At 42.2% G+C, this 13,410-nt stretch overlaps 2 protein-coding genes across 3 annotated transcripts in view; both read right to left on the reverse strand.

Annotated features, from left to right (window-relative positions):
• FYB1 (FYN binding protein 1) overlaps nucleotides 1–9,697 on the reverse strand; it is a 116,515-nt gene extending 106,818 nt beyond the window's left edge. For both annotated transcript variants that reach the window (XM_027828068.3, XM_027828067.3), the window contains exon 1: nucleotides 9,569–9,697. In XM_027828068.3, coding sequence (XP_027683869.2) covers nucleotides 9,569–9,571 — 3 coding nt within the window. In that variant the 5' untranslated portion in view covers nucleotides 9,572–9,697. The remainder of the gene's footprint in view (nucleotides 1–9,568) is intronic.
• Nucleotides 9,698–12,155: 2,458 nt separating this feature from the next.
• The window catches only part of C9 (complement C9), a 31,056-nt gene continuing 29,801 nt past the window's right edge, over nucleotides 12,156–13,410 (reverse strand). The window contains exon 12 of the mRNA XM_037902708.2: nucleotides 12,156–12,352. The gene's annotated coding sequence lies outside the window, so the exon portion shown is untranslated. The remainder of the gene's footprint in view (nucleotides 12,353–13,410) is intronic.

The following is a 13,410-nucleotide window of genomic DNA, read 5'->3' on the forward strand; positions in this document are numbered from 1 at the left end:
AGTTTGCTCACTTGAGTCCAATCAGCTCTGTCTTTAAACACTGGAAAGGGGAGGTCAAATGGAGTCTAGGACTCTCTAGGCAGAGTCCACACCATCCGGTAGGAACCCCCTACCCTCTTTCCTTTCCCTGGGAATTTGGCATCCCCACCTCCTGCTTACCAAGTGAAGTTCTGTTTAGGGTGACCCCCTTAGCAGGGCATGCTAAGTATAGTTATGCTGCCCTTTACTCATACACTAAGGATAACAACATTTCATTACCTCTGCATCCAAAGTGATTTGTAACCCAAAACCAGTCAAAATGGATCACTTTGGCAAAACAACTCTGTCCTCTGAGCACCTGGGCAGAGTAAGTGTGTCAATGCACATACGGCCTGCACCTGAAGTCTTTTCCCTCAGCTCATTACTAGATGCCAGGGTCTGAATGAGCCCTTGCCTGCTTACATTTGGCATGGCATGATATATAGAGGTTGGCATTTTAATCTGTATGGGCAAAAATATCTTGTGCCCTGTACTTAGAATCATAGAATATTAGGGTTGGAAGAGACCTCAGGAGATCATCTAGTCCAATCCCCTGCTTAAAGCAGGAACAACACCAACTAAATCATCCCAGCCAAGGCTTTGTCAAGCCAGGCCTTAAAAACCTCTAAGGATGGAGATTCCACCACCTCCCTAGGTAACCCATTCCAGTGCTTTCACCACTCTCCTAGTGAAATAGTTTTTCCTAATATCCAACCTAGACCTCCCCCACTGCAACTTGAGACCATTGCTTCTTGTTCTGTCATCTGCCACCACTGAGAACAGCCGAGCTCCATCCTCTTTGGAACCCCGCTTCACGTAGTTGAAGGCTACTATCAAATCCCCCCCCCTCCCCACTCTTCTCTTCTGCAGACTAAATAACCCCAGTTCCCTCAGCCTCTCCTCATAAGTCATGTGCCCCAGCCCCCTGATCATTTTTGTTGCCCTCCGCTGGACTCTTTTCAATTTGTCCACATTCCTTCTGGCCCAAAACTGGACACAATACTCAAGGTGTGGCCTCACCAGTGCCGAATAGAGTGGAATAATCACTTCCCTTGATCTGCTGGCAATGCTCTTACTAATACAGCCCAATATGCCATTGGCCTTCTTGGTAACGAGGGCACACTGCTGACTCATATCCAGCTGCTCCTCCACTGTAATCCCCTGGTCCTTTTCTGCAGAACTGCTGCTTAGCCAGTCAGTCCCCAGCCTGTAGCAGTGCATGGGATTCTTCCTTCCTAAGTGCAGGACTCTGCACTTGTCCTTGTTGAACCTCATCAGATTTCATAGAATATCAGGGTTGGAAGGGACCTCAGGAGGTCAAAGCAGGACCAATCCTCCAATTTGTCTAGGTCACGCTGGACCCTATCCCTACCCTCCAGCGTATCTACCTCTCCTCCCAGCTTAGTATCATCTGCAAACTTGCTGAGGGTGCAATTACTTAGGAGGACGTTCCATCCAGCAGAGAGATCGGCACCGGCACTTACATGCACAAGATTATTTGCATACTTCCTGATTACAGAAGTATGTTATGGGGAAGTGAGATATGCAGAAAGGAATAAGGGATAGAATTGTTAGTGTGAATCCATGCGTGTAATTGTACAACTTTTGTAAAGCTTTGTAAAGTTTTAATTCTTTTAGCTACTAATAGCAGGTGGTAAACAACAAGGAAAGATCAATCCATGAAAACACAACTGCCTTTCTTTCTGGGATCTGTTGAGGCTTTGCAGTGTATTCTAACCTCCATGGGCCAATCACCCCACTATGTAAGGGGGGATTCTGTACTGGCAACTTAATCACTGTCATGCACAGAGCAATATGTTTTATCCTGAAGCTGCTCTGGAATATATGGGTGCACTCTGAGGGACCAACAGTGAAAACACACCTTTCAGAATAACGTTATCAGTCATTTTGAGTACTTCAGTATCTGGGAACAGGGCCGTCCCTAACCATTTTGGTGCCCTACGCAGCCCCCCACCGTGGGTGTGTGGGTGGCCCCAGGCCTCCACAGGGAGGGGGCAGGAACAGGCTTGGGGGGCAAGGGGGAAACCTCCCCCCAGCATGAGCTGGCAGAGTGGAGCGCTTTGGGGCCGGGTCACTCCACTTCCTGCCGCCTGGTGAGTGCAGGGCAGGCCTGACCCCTGCTGCAGTTCTCAGGTGAAAGGGTAGAGTGCGGGGCGGGGCTCGGGCAGAGCAGGGCAGGGGCGGAGCAGGGCAGGGGCTTTGGAGAAGGGATGGAGTGGGGGGGGGGGCTGGGGCAGAGCAGGGGTGGGGGCCATGGGGAAGAGACGGAGCAGGGGCTGGAGCAGCATGCAGCTGCTTAGGGCACCAGGAAATTTGGTGCCCTAAATTTCCTAGTGCCCTATGCAGCTGCGTACTTTGCGTATAGGTAGGGACAGCCCTGCTTGGGGAAACCTCTTTACTACCCACATGTAGACCTGGAACACACACAACTTCAGCTATCAAAATGGGATCTGTGTCCCCACAAACCCGGGATTGTGCAGTTGGGTTACATAGGACTGGGCTGCGCATAGACATATCCTGGCTTCCACATAACCCATCAGTTACCAGGTGGCTCTTTCAGCTCTGATCCCAGCCCACCTCCTATTCCTGCAGCAGCTGCCCATCATTATACACCAACCTCGTGTCGATCTCCCCCACTGGGATTCATTGCAAGGGCTCCACAATTTAGGGTGACGTATCTGGCCACTGCCCAACCTACCCCAAACATATAGGGCAGGGCCTGAACACACAAACAACCTGCCACAAACTTGGTAAAATGAAAAACAATTCTACAGCCACCATTAGCAGCTTCCCAAGTGATTTGCATATGCAACCTTGTTGGATCGTATTAAAGAAGTTCTATATTAAAATCACAAATGAGTTTGATTCCCCATAGTTTAAATTCCAGGGTATTACTAATTAAGAGGTCTCTTGGTTTTTGGTACTGTTTCTCTCCCTCTGTGTGTGAAAACTTGCAAGCTGCTAGTTGTGTTAGTACATTCTAAGACAGAGTCTGTTCTCAAAGCAATTCACAGAGACTCAAAGCAATACTCTAACAATAGAAACAGCACCCAGAGACTCCCCGCCCTTTTGTTGTATTAACAATTGTGATTAAAATAGAGATAGAGGATGTATGTGGATGGATGCTTGGTGTGGATAATAACTGAATGATCAGGGAGGTGCCAGCCTAAGAATCCAGTGTCCATCGGCTGAAGAAGGCGTCACGTGGAAATAACCAGAGGACCCCCGGAGGGCAGACTGGAATCACCCAACAGCCTCAAGAATGGGAGAACCAAAGAACAAGATAACATCTAGGAGCCGTCAGGAATGTGCTATCTGCTGATTGATTCAGCAACAGCATGATGAAGCAATTCCCATAGACTGGCATAGAAAGAAATTCCTATAAAAATAGACTCTAAAAAGTGAGAACTTTGGGGTCTGATTCTGCAAACCAACTTCCAGGAGCATCAGATGTGCATCTGACAAGGCCCTGCTCCCTCCTCATGTCCAGGCCACCTGGCCAGTGGCTTGGCATGAGCAACTCTAAGGCTGGTAACTATGATAACAACCTTGCAGAACCTGTGTGTGTGTGTGTTTGTATGAATGAATGTGGAATAAATATGAGATTGAATGGAATGTTATAGCTATAACTAACTGCTTACTATGATTCTTTCTGTATTCACAGTAAATGTGGTATTTTGCCTTTTTTCCCTTTAATAAGATCCTGCTGGTTTTTATTTTATTGGTACAACAACCTAGGAGTTCACCTAATCTCTGATCTGACATGGATCACTGTCCTCACATAGAATCAATAGGACTCCTCGTGGGCTCAGGTGTCTGCTCCAACTGCATTTCAGTTCAGGTGGCAACAATGTATTAAAACATTCAGTGATGGGTCCTATACCCTTTGCACAGTGGCACAGGGATTGCAAATTGCTCTCCCCCCGGTGTCAGTGTGGCAGCTATTTTGATGGAGGTATTCATGTTGTAGGGAAAGGCAAACAGAGGGTAGGAGAGGGTAGCTCTAAATTCCAACCAGGGCTCCATGGAAGACCTGCTGGCAGCGAGAAATGTGCCAAATCAGCATGTCTCCAGGCCAGCCCTGCCCTGTCCCCTCCCCCTCCTTTTGGGCCATCTCCAGTCGCTTTGCAGTTGTGACAGCTGGCTCTGGGTGCCCAGCAGAGAAGGGATGCAAATAGCTTTAGCCTGTGCACCACTCTCCCCGTAACCCACTTCTCCCACACAATTTCACACGGTCATGTGCCTGCAGCTGAGGTTCCAACTATACACCGTGAATCCAAATGTGAGCTTAATGCTTGTGTGTGGAGTGCTGAAATGAGACTATAGGCCAAACCTTCAGCCAATTTAAATTGGCATAACTCTATTGACTTCCATAGAGATATAATGAGATTTACACCAATCTGAGGCCCTATACCTTAGAATATCACTTTTGCCCTTCAACAGGGCAAAGAGCAGAATGTGTTGTGGTGCACACCCCTGCAGTGACACAATGACCAGTGAATGGTTGTGCTACCAGCTCATTGAAATGAAGAATTAAAAAAGAAAAATGCTGTCCGTGTATGAACAGTAACTGCATTTGCCATAATGTTTTATCCCACAACCCTCTCCCATCACCTCTTTCTTTCTCTGCTTCCAAAGAAAGGCCTGGGGGAACAAATGGACATGGTGGTCAACAAACTAAGGCACAGGTGAACCGATGAGTGAAATCAGTTCCTCTGTCCAAGACCCTTCACTAAAAACATCTTATCTGTTCTCCCTTAAACAAGGGGGACTAAGTTGAGAAGTGAAGCTATTAGGTCCCCATCCATAATAAAAGACTCCAGAGAGTAAACTTCAGTATCTTCAGTTGCGCCCAGAGATGATCTTGAAGGCAGTGCAGATGATGGAGCACATAAAGCATTTTCTGAGCACAGAACAGTTATGCTCACTTGTTGGCAGGTGCAACTAAAAAGGATCACTAAATCTGTAACCCTTCATGTGGGAAAATGATCCCCCCCAATGGAAGGTCTTTCAAACTCTGAGCATCAAAACAAATTACGTTTAGGAAAAAATATGTAGATGCAACACCTGTTGTGCAAAACCTGTTACGCAGGCATCTTATAGTTCATATCGATGGGGAAATAAAAAGTACAATTTTTTGGTAGCCTATTGGAGTAAGTAGGCAACTATGTTTTAAATGGGTCAGTGATAGCTCATGTGTGGCTCATTTCTCACTGAATATATATAGTTTGTGGATTTCAGCCAATACTGAGAATAATCCTCTATTATTTATGTTGATTCACAGTCACAAATGTGTCTTGATTCAATATATGAGAGATTGCCAAATCCTGTCTTGCTCTGACACCACAGAGCATAGTGGATGCTGACAATAGCAACAAAGAAACCACCATCCACTTAGTATCTTTTACATCATCTAGTTTCTCAGCAACTTTAACCCTAGTGGGCTAAAACTCATGTAGTAAAATAATTACATCAACAAGCTTGCTTCTCGCAAAATGGAGAAGAAAACTAAATTTGTTTGCTATGTAGACTCTTTGCATGCACCTTTGTGTTTGTAGTTATCAGTTTATTTCTTCAACGAAATTGAATTTGACACATCATCTCTTTTTAGATTGTTTGTTGTTTCAGTGTTTGCACTTTTAAAATCACAGTAGGGGTAGTTTTCTAAGCAACCAGATCAAGAAGGAATTTGCTAGAATTAGAAAATCGAAGCAGAATCATTCAAAAACTTGGGAGACAGCATGCTTGTGTGGAGGAGAAGCATTGAAGGCTGAAACAATGGTGCATAAAATATCCCAGTAGGCCGTCTTTCAGGCAGTCTTTGCGGAGAGCTCAAGAAATGAACAGCCCCAAACTCTGAACTACCCTTCTACCATTAGAAATGTTCCTTCACCCTCAAAGTCATCCCCATGGGTCATGCTTTAGTCATATTGTCTGGGTGACATGGGATAGCTTGCACTGCATTGGAGAAACAGATTACTTCATTGTTCAACACTGTCTATCCTGTACCTGTCAGAAGCATTATGTGCCCTTTTAAAAAGTGCTGTAGATAAGAGTGTTGCAAATGGATTTATTTCAGCAAGCTCACTCGCTTGATAGGATTTGTCCCAAAGTCTGCTCAAACACACCTAGCAGTCTTCTTTCTAACCCTACTTCAAAGCTGTTACCATTCCTTCACTGTCAATTAACGAGTTCACTATTTTTTCAAAATATTTACGAAATTCATATTTTTCATGCTCCTAGTCTGAAGTTGGTCTCTGAAAATAAGATGCTCAGGGTTTTGTCCTACTTAGTTAAAAGATGGTTTGGAAAAAACAACCAACCTCCCAGTTCATGGCCCTAAATATGTGCATAACTTTTAATAGATGAGTAGTCCCATACTTAAAGTCCCAAGTGCTTAAGTAACTTGCTGAATTGGTGTCTAAGATTGTAAAGTCTCTGAGGCAGGGATTATCATTTACTATATTTTTATTTATTATATATTTTATTTTTATATAGTGCCTAGTGTGGGACCCTGACTTGGTTGGGAACTCTAGGCACTACCATAAGATAAATATTTAATAATAATATTAATAAAACAATCTAAATAGCCCCCAAATTGAAATGTATTAAAAATCTGGATTTGAGATTGTATTTTCATCTTGAACCCTGTTGTGTGAGAATAGCAAAGAACTAGAGAAAAAAGTTGATTTTGTCTCAAGACTGAAAAAGGGACTTTATTGGAATAATGAACAGTATAAATCCTAAAGCTACACTAGCTCTCTGCTTCACGGTAGAGCTTCTCTCTAGAGCCTTCCCCACCTACAGATTGAAAAACACAATACACACACCTCCCCCTGCTTTTTCTGTACAGTCTTCAACAAATTAACAACAAATTCTAGATCCAAATGAGTCACCAATTTCATCATTCATCCTGATCTGGTCAACTTCTGGATAAGGGTTTATCTGATCAATTCACCTGGATTCTCAAGTTCTCCTGTTTCATGCAGTCGGTTTAAGACTCTTATCACTAGGATTATCCTACTTCAGGAAGGCTGGGGTCTAAGAACTATTTCTAACAGCATTACACAGCTGGATTTGAAATCATCAGAAAATGGTACCTATTTCTCATGCTTACATTAGTCAGTTTCAGCCATGTAGTAACTTGGGTTCAGTTATATCCATTAAAAGCAACAAGTATTTTTCTCATCCAGTGCTATCAGACTGGGCATTGGTTTAAGGTTGGATAAGCTTACAGCCGCATTATGGCAGTAAAGTGAAACCTCAGATATAGCATCCCTTAGCCTCAAACACTTTAGACAGGGTCACTTAGGAGAAAGCCCCCAGAAAAAAAGTTTTGCATGCTTCCAGACCATGGCTACTGGTGTATGCTGAAACATCATCAAATGACAGTATTGGGTCATGGTCATTAGATTATAAAGTGGACTCTTGGATCTATCAGTCTCATGCCTTAGTTCATTTCCACTTCCTGCAGCTTTGCAGAATATTGCTTATTTGCCGTTGAAAGATTTCTGGGACACTTGTGATGCTCAGCAGAAGAGAAGAAAACAGTATCTTTGAAACAGTATTATAAAAGTGTCAGTTTAAGATAAATCTAGCATAAAAATGCCCACAGTTATTTTATATTACTTTGAATGGTCAGTGAAATCTGGATTCAGACTAAGCAACTTGGAGAATTTTTTTTTAATTTTAAAGAAAAAAGTGGCACTGTTATTTGTTCTTTATTTTCAAACTATATTGGAGCACAGAACAACTGGTGTATTCCACATACTTGCATACATACTCGCTACACTGAAACAACGCCATTTGGATAAGCAACCAGACATTTGAATTGTGCCAATAGAGTAGCTCTGTGCCACCATACATATTTAAATATAGAGGTTTGCAAGTGCGAGGAGTACATGCAAATTTGGGGCCTTATTGACTAGCTCTAGTGATAAGGATGGAAGTTCTGCAATAAAATAGAAAATTGACATGTGTTCTGATTATGGGATGCTAGTCTTGTACAAATTTAGAGGCAATTTCTTTTCCCAGTTACACGTGTAAAGATAGCGTAAATTACTTCAGTGAGTTTGAATCAAATTACTCTGGTGTAACAGAGCAGAATTTGGTCTTTGGATATTAGATAGTAACTATCATGAATAGTAGTAATTAAAATCAAAGTAAATTAGTGATGAATAAGAAATGCCATTTTTACATATCCCAAATTTTACTCTAAGCCTTTGAAGCCATTTCTCAGACTCATGAAAGATTTCATCATTGGAGAAGGGCTTAACCAAAAGCCCAGATCCATAACTTCCAAACTGTGTGCGTGTGGTAGTGCAGAATAAACCTGGATCTGGATCTGAACATTTACACATTGTCTTTCTCTTTATGATGACCTGAACCAAATCCACCTGAACTTTGGGGTGTTCAGAATCTGGAGCCAGATCAGAATCTTTCAGATTGTGTTAATCTCTGTTTACACTTTTCACACAATTGCACTGACATGGAAGTGTTCAAATGAAGAATCTATCTTACAAAATCACCCTGAAAGATTGCTTTGTTTGCATACATATACCATGTTGTAGGAGTACTGTGACTATCTGTATATTTTCATCATCCCCAGAGGAAAAGGTAGCCCATACTAAATGCTACTCTCATTCAGACTTCATATTGTTCACCCCCTATCCACCATCTCCTGCCTCCAATCACTGATCAGGATTTCCTAATAAAATAGCTAAAAAATGTAAACTTTATAGTATTATACAGAAGCCTTGAATTCCATTGAAGTCTTATTTTTAAGGAAACAAATCTAACAGATTACTAAAATGTGCAGGTCTATTGTACAGCCACATAAAAATCTTTACGTTTCTTAGCTACAATGGATTAGTTACATTTTGGATTAGGACACTGGAAAGGCTTTCTGGAGGTCTAATTAAAGTGCTTGACTCATTCCCATTTCCAATGTGTGGCTGTTGCTATACACTCACATTGGCATCGGACTCCCTAAGATACACAACATTTCCCCGCCCCCCCCCCCCGCTTACTCTTGAAGGCAACAATTGTTTTCTCTTTCTTAATTTCAAATGCTAGAATCAGTAAAATACATCCTTTCCTGTACAGATCACTTGGGCCATATCTACATTACAGGTGTACCACTATTACGCTATAATGTAGATGCTTCCTACCTCAACAGAAGGGGATTTTCCATTGATGTAGTTAATCCACTTCTCTGAGAGGCTGTTCTTCCACTGACCTAGCTGCATCTACACCTAACTACAGCACTTAGGGTACAAATTTTTTCCACACCTCTGAGTGACGATCAGGTTGTTCCAATTTTTAAGTGTACAGCAGGCCTTGGGAAGAGACAGTAAAGAAATGTAAAAGTGTCATCATTTGCTAAACAGCAGGAAGTTCAACTGCAGGGAACTGAAATGAAAATTGCTGGGAGCCGACAGCAACTTTTATAGTCATGTCCACTGTAGTTTTAGTCCTAAATCATACACGTGTGTATGAAAAGTAAATGCATAGAAAGTTCTGTACTTACCATAGTGTCAGCAACTCCGTGTCTGCAAGTCTGGTAAAGAGCATGTACTGCAATATTGTGAGGCAAAAATGTTCTGTCCTTCAGAGTGCACTTCCTTTTTTGAAAGTCTGTGTGGTCTGTCCAGCCTTCACAGGAAACCATAACAGCAAAATCCTTATTTTGCATATTATCAGAGGCCTAACAATGCTTATAGCTGTATGTATTTTCTTGGGATACAATGTAGTACTGAGAAGGACAAGTGAAAGTGAATTAACATATGTTCATTATATACTCTCCAAAAGGATGATAAACAGGTTAATGACTATAAACATTTTCTCACTAGTGCTTGGTTGAGTTCAAAATCCTATTTTGACTCCTTTCTTTTTAAAAGCCTTTCATGCTTGTTTTCCAGCAACATTCAAATGTCCAGGCTTTGGTAACACCCTCCTTAATCCATCACCTTCCGGGTCTAACACTGAGGGGTGTTCAGAATTTGAATCCAGAACCCTGACTCTAACAGGTGGAGCAATAAACCTCTATTCAAATACCCCTGAATGTTGGCTGTTCAAAATTCCACTCTAGATCGCAACAGAAAGGCATGATGGTTCAGTACATGTTCCTGCTCTAGCACACGTGGAATGTGGTCAAGTTAGTTTCTCTATGCCTCAGTTCCCCTCTGTAAAAAATGGGAATAATAGTACTTCCCTATTTCACGGGGAGTTGTGAGGATCGTTAAATTACAATAGTGTGAGGTGTGTAGGTACTCCTTCAATGCGAACCTATAAGTACTTAAGATAGGCCCATGCTACAAAAGTCTATTCTCTCTTTAATTAACACCTCCCTGCCAAACCATTTGCTTAGATAAGATGCAATACCAGGCAAAAATCAGAAGTAGGGGGAGTGATGGTGCTATTTCTGATGTTCTTATCTTTTGTCAGTGATGCCTCCCTGAAAGCGTTTCTGTAAAAACCTTCAATGATTCAGAGCCTGAGGCAGATGTAAGGCAGGCTGGGTTGGCTCACATTTCTTGTGAAATCAACAAGGGCCTTTTTATGCAGAATAATCACTCTGGCATGCTTTTTAAGCAGCATGCACGTAGAGTAACCAATTTTACTATATGTGCTATTCCTCCCCCCCGAGTTTAACAATGAGCGTGAAAGCTTTAAATATAGATTTAGAAACATCTGTCATGAGCAGCAGAAATAGCAGCTCCGGCAAGTGTCCGTCTCTGGGTGCTATGTTCACTTGCTCTCCCACACAGCAGTTCTCAAATGTTACCTCTCCTGGCCCCCGCAAAAAATTCATAATAAACCAGAATGTTAGTTCCATGAATATTCAGAGCTTTAAAAACTAGGGGAAACATCCAAATAGTTTCTAAACATTTTATTGACTAAGAATATGGATCTAACTCTCAGCAGGAAGATGAAACAGGATGTGTGGTGAAGAGCAGGAGATGAGATAGTAATTAAATTAGATGAAGGTTTTTTTAAAAAATTGGATATCACAATAATGGGATTCCACCGAAACCAGTAACTCTTCACCCAGCTCATCATATAAAAAGTCTGACATGTCATTGTGAGGATCCCAAAAACATCCCCCAAACTCAAAGCCATTTAAATGTTACTCTTCCTATCTACAACTACTACTGCCTAGTTTTTATACAGTGCTTTTCATCAGCAGATCTCAAAGTGCTTTACCATGGAGGCAAGTACAATTATCCCCATTTTACAGAGGGGAAAACTGAGGCAAGATAGGTGAAGTGACATGCCCAAGATCACCCAGTTGCAGAGTCAGGAATAGAACCCAGTCCCAATGCAGTGGTCCATCCACTAGGCCACCCTCTTTCCTACATTAAGTACTGGGAGTTATCATCAGGGGCACTTCCTCATGTCTGATGTATGCAAAAATATGCCGCGCTATATTCTCATTTGCTTTCTCAGTGTAAAGGGAGCCATAGTATAAATATGAATCAAGCCCATTAATTTTTGTGTTGCAGCTATAACCAATGGCAAACAAACAGATGAAAGGTAGGTTAGATTTTGGTCCATGAGAAAATGATTTGATTGTCATACGCATTTTTTTTTTCAATGTTATGCCTCACTCTGCTAGCTGGAGACAGAACCTGTGTTTGAAGAGCAAGGAAGAAAGCTAGAACAGAGAGAAGAAAGTTAGGAAGCCAGTAAAGCTGGGAAGTTGGGGAGGGTCCAAGTTGGGAGCCTGTCAGGTTGTTTGGAAAGTTGCAAGGGGGCCTGAGGAAGAGGTTATGGGAGTGGCTAAAGCTGGGTATCTGTCATCTCATGGAGAGGGAGTGGGAACCTGTCATTGCCTATCCAAATCTTCTGAGATTTGACCATCACTAATTCCAGGCAGGACACTGCCAGTCCTGCAGCCCCTGGCTACCCACTTGCAGATCATGCCCCTGCTAGCTGAGCAACATGGAACTAGGAAACAATAAGTCAAGAGAAACAAAGGATTTAAATGATTTACATTAATATTTCTCCTTTTTTTTTTTTTCCAATAATGACAAATTATTTTTTCTTGGAGGCATTGGGTAGCATGTATCCTAGTGCTAAAAATAAATAAATAAAAATGCACATTGAACACCAATCACACCAGCTAATCTCCTTAAACATTTATTTTTATCATATTTTGTTTTTGATTAGCAACTGTTTAAGCTATAGGCACTCATGAAGCATACAATTCCATTGGGCTGATCTCTCTTCTGCCAACAGGAACCTTGAGCAGTAGAATAATTGCAGCGTTCATGCATGTCTTTGAAGGCTGTATTGCTTTCATAAGAAACACCTGTCAAAAGAAAGATTAGGGAATTCACATAGAGAGTAGCTATCATGTCAATTAGATAGTTTGCCCTATTTTAAATAGTGAATGTCACAGCTTACTGGGAACATGATTTCAGTGTCTCTCTAATATGGTTCTAATGGAGGCTGAACAAGTCAAAGAAGGCCTGATTTTTCAGAAGTGCTTAGCACCTATAACTCTGATTGACGTCAGCTGGAGTTATGGGCGCTTAGCACTTCTGAAAACCAGGGCTTCAATGTATTTTAGTATGGTAAGGTGATTTGATTGTGCAGTACAGGAGAAACCATACTTGGATATGTAGTCTCGGTGTACATTATTATGACATTTACCTTCCGGACTGTGTTATAAACAGGGCCAGTTGTGAATTGCAGGAGTAAAATAAAGCAGTTCCTGTGATTTTAAGTACTTCACAGTTAGTTGGAATGGAGAGGAGGTGCTAGATATGTGGCTCCCTTGTTGAGGGATGCGTGGCCCCCACACAAGCTCTAACTTAAACCATGGGCATGAATGCCCTACGGGTGTTACACTTTTAGAAGACAACATGGCTGAGCTGCATTCCAGCATGCCGGTTCTGTTCCCCGTCTTGCCTGCGCCCTGAAAGCAACGTGTCCCTCCTTCCCCTGACACTGTGGGTGAGAGGGCGAGCTGGTACAGGGAGCAGTGCAGCTGCCTCTACCAACAGAGAGTTCCCCATGTGCTGGGGGACTTCTCCAATGGCTGGTCCCTATTGGCTTAAAGCCACTTTGCACCGGAAAAACCTTACAGGCCTTTCCTACGTATTTGCTGTTTTTTGCAGGGTTTTTCTCCCAAAATTAAATAAAAAAAACAGTTTTCATCATTTTCAAGGTGAAAGACTCAAAGCTGCTGTTAAAGTAATACTAGGAAGTCTTATTAAACTCACCAAATAAAGAAAAGGAGTACTTGTGGCACCTTAGAGACTAACCAATTTATTTGAGCATAAGCTTTCGTGAGCTACAGCTCACTTCATCGGATGCTGTAGCTCACGAAAGCTTATGCTCAAATAAATTGGTTAGTCTCTAAGG

Source organism: Chelonia mydas, chromosome 5 (genome assembly GCF_015237465.2).
Source record: "Chelonia mydas isolate rCheMyd1 chromosome 5, rCheMyd1.pri.v2, whole genome shotgun sequence".
NCBI classification, from domain to species: domain Eukaryota; kingdom Metazoa; phylum Chordata; order Testudines; family Cheloniidae; genus Chelonia; species Chelonia mydas.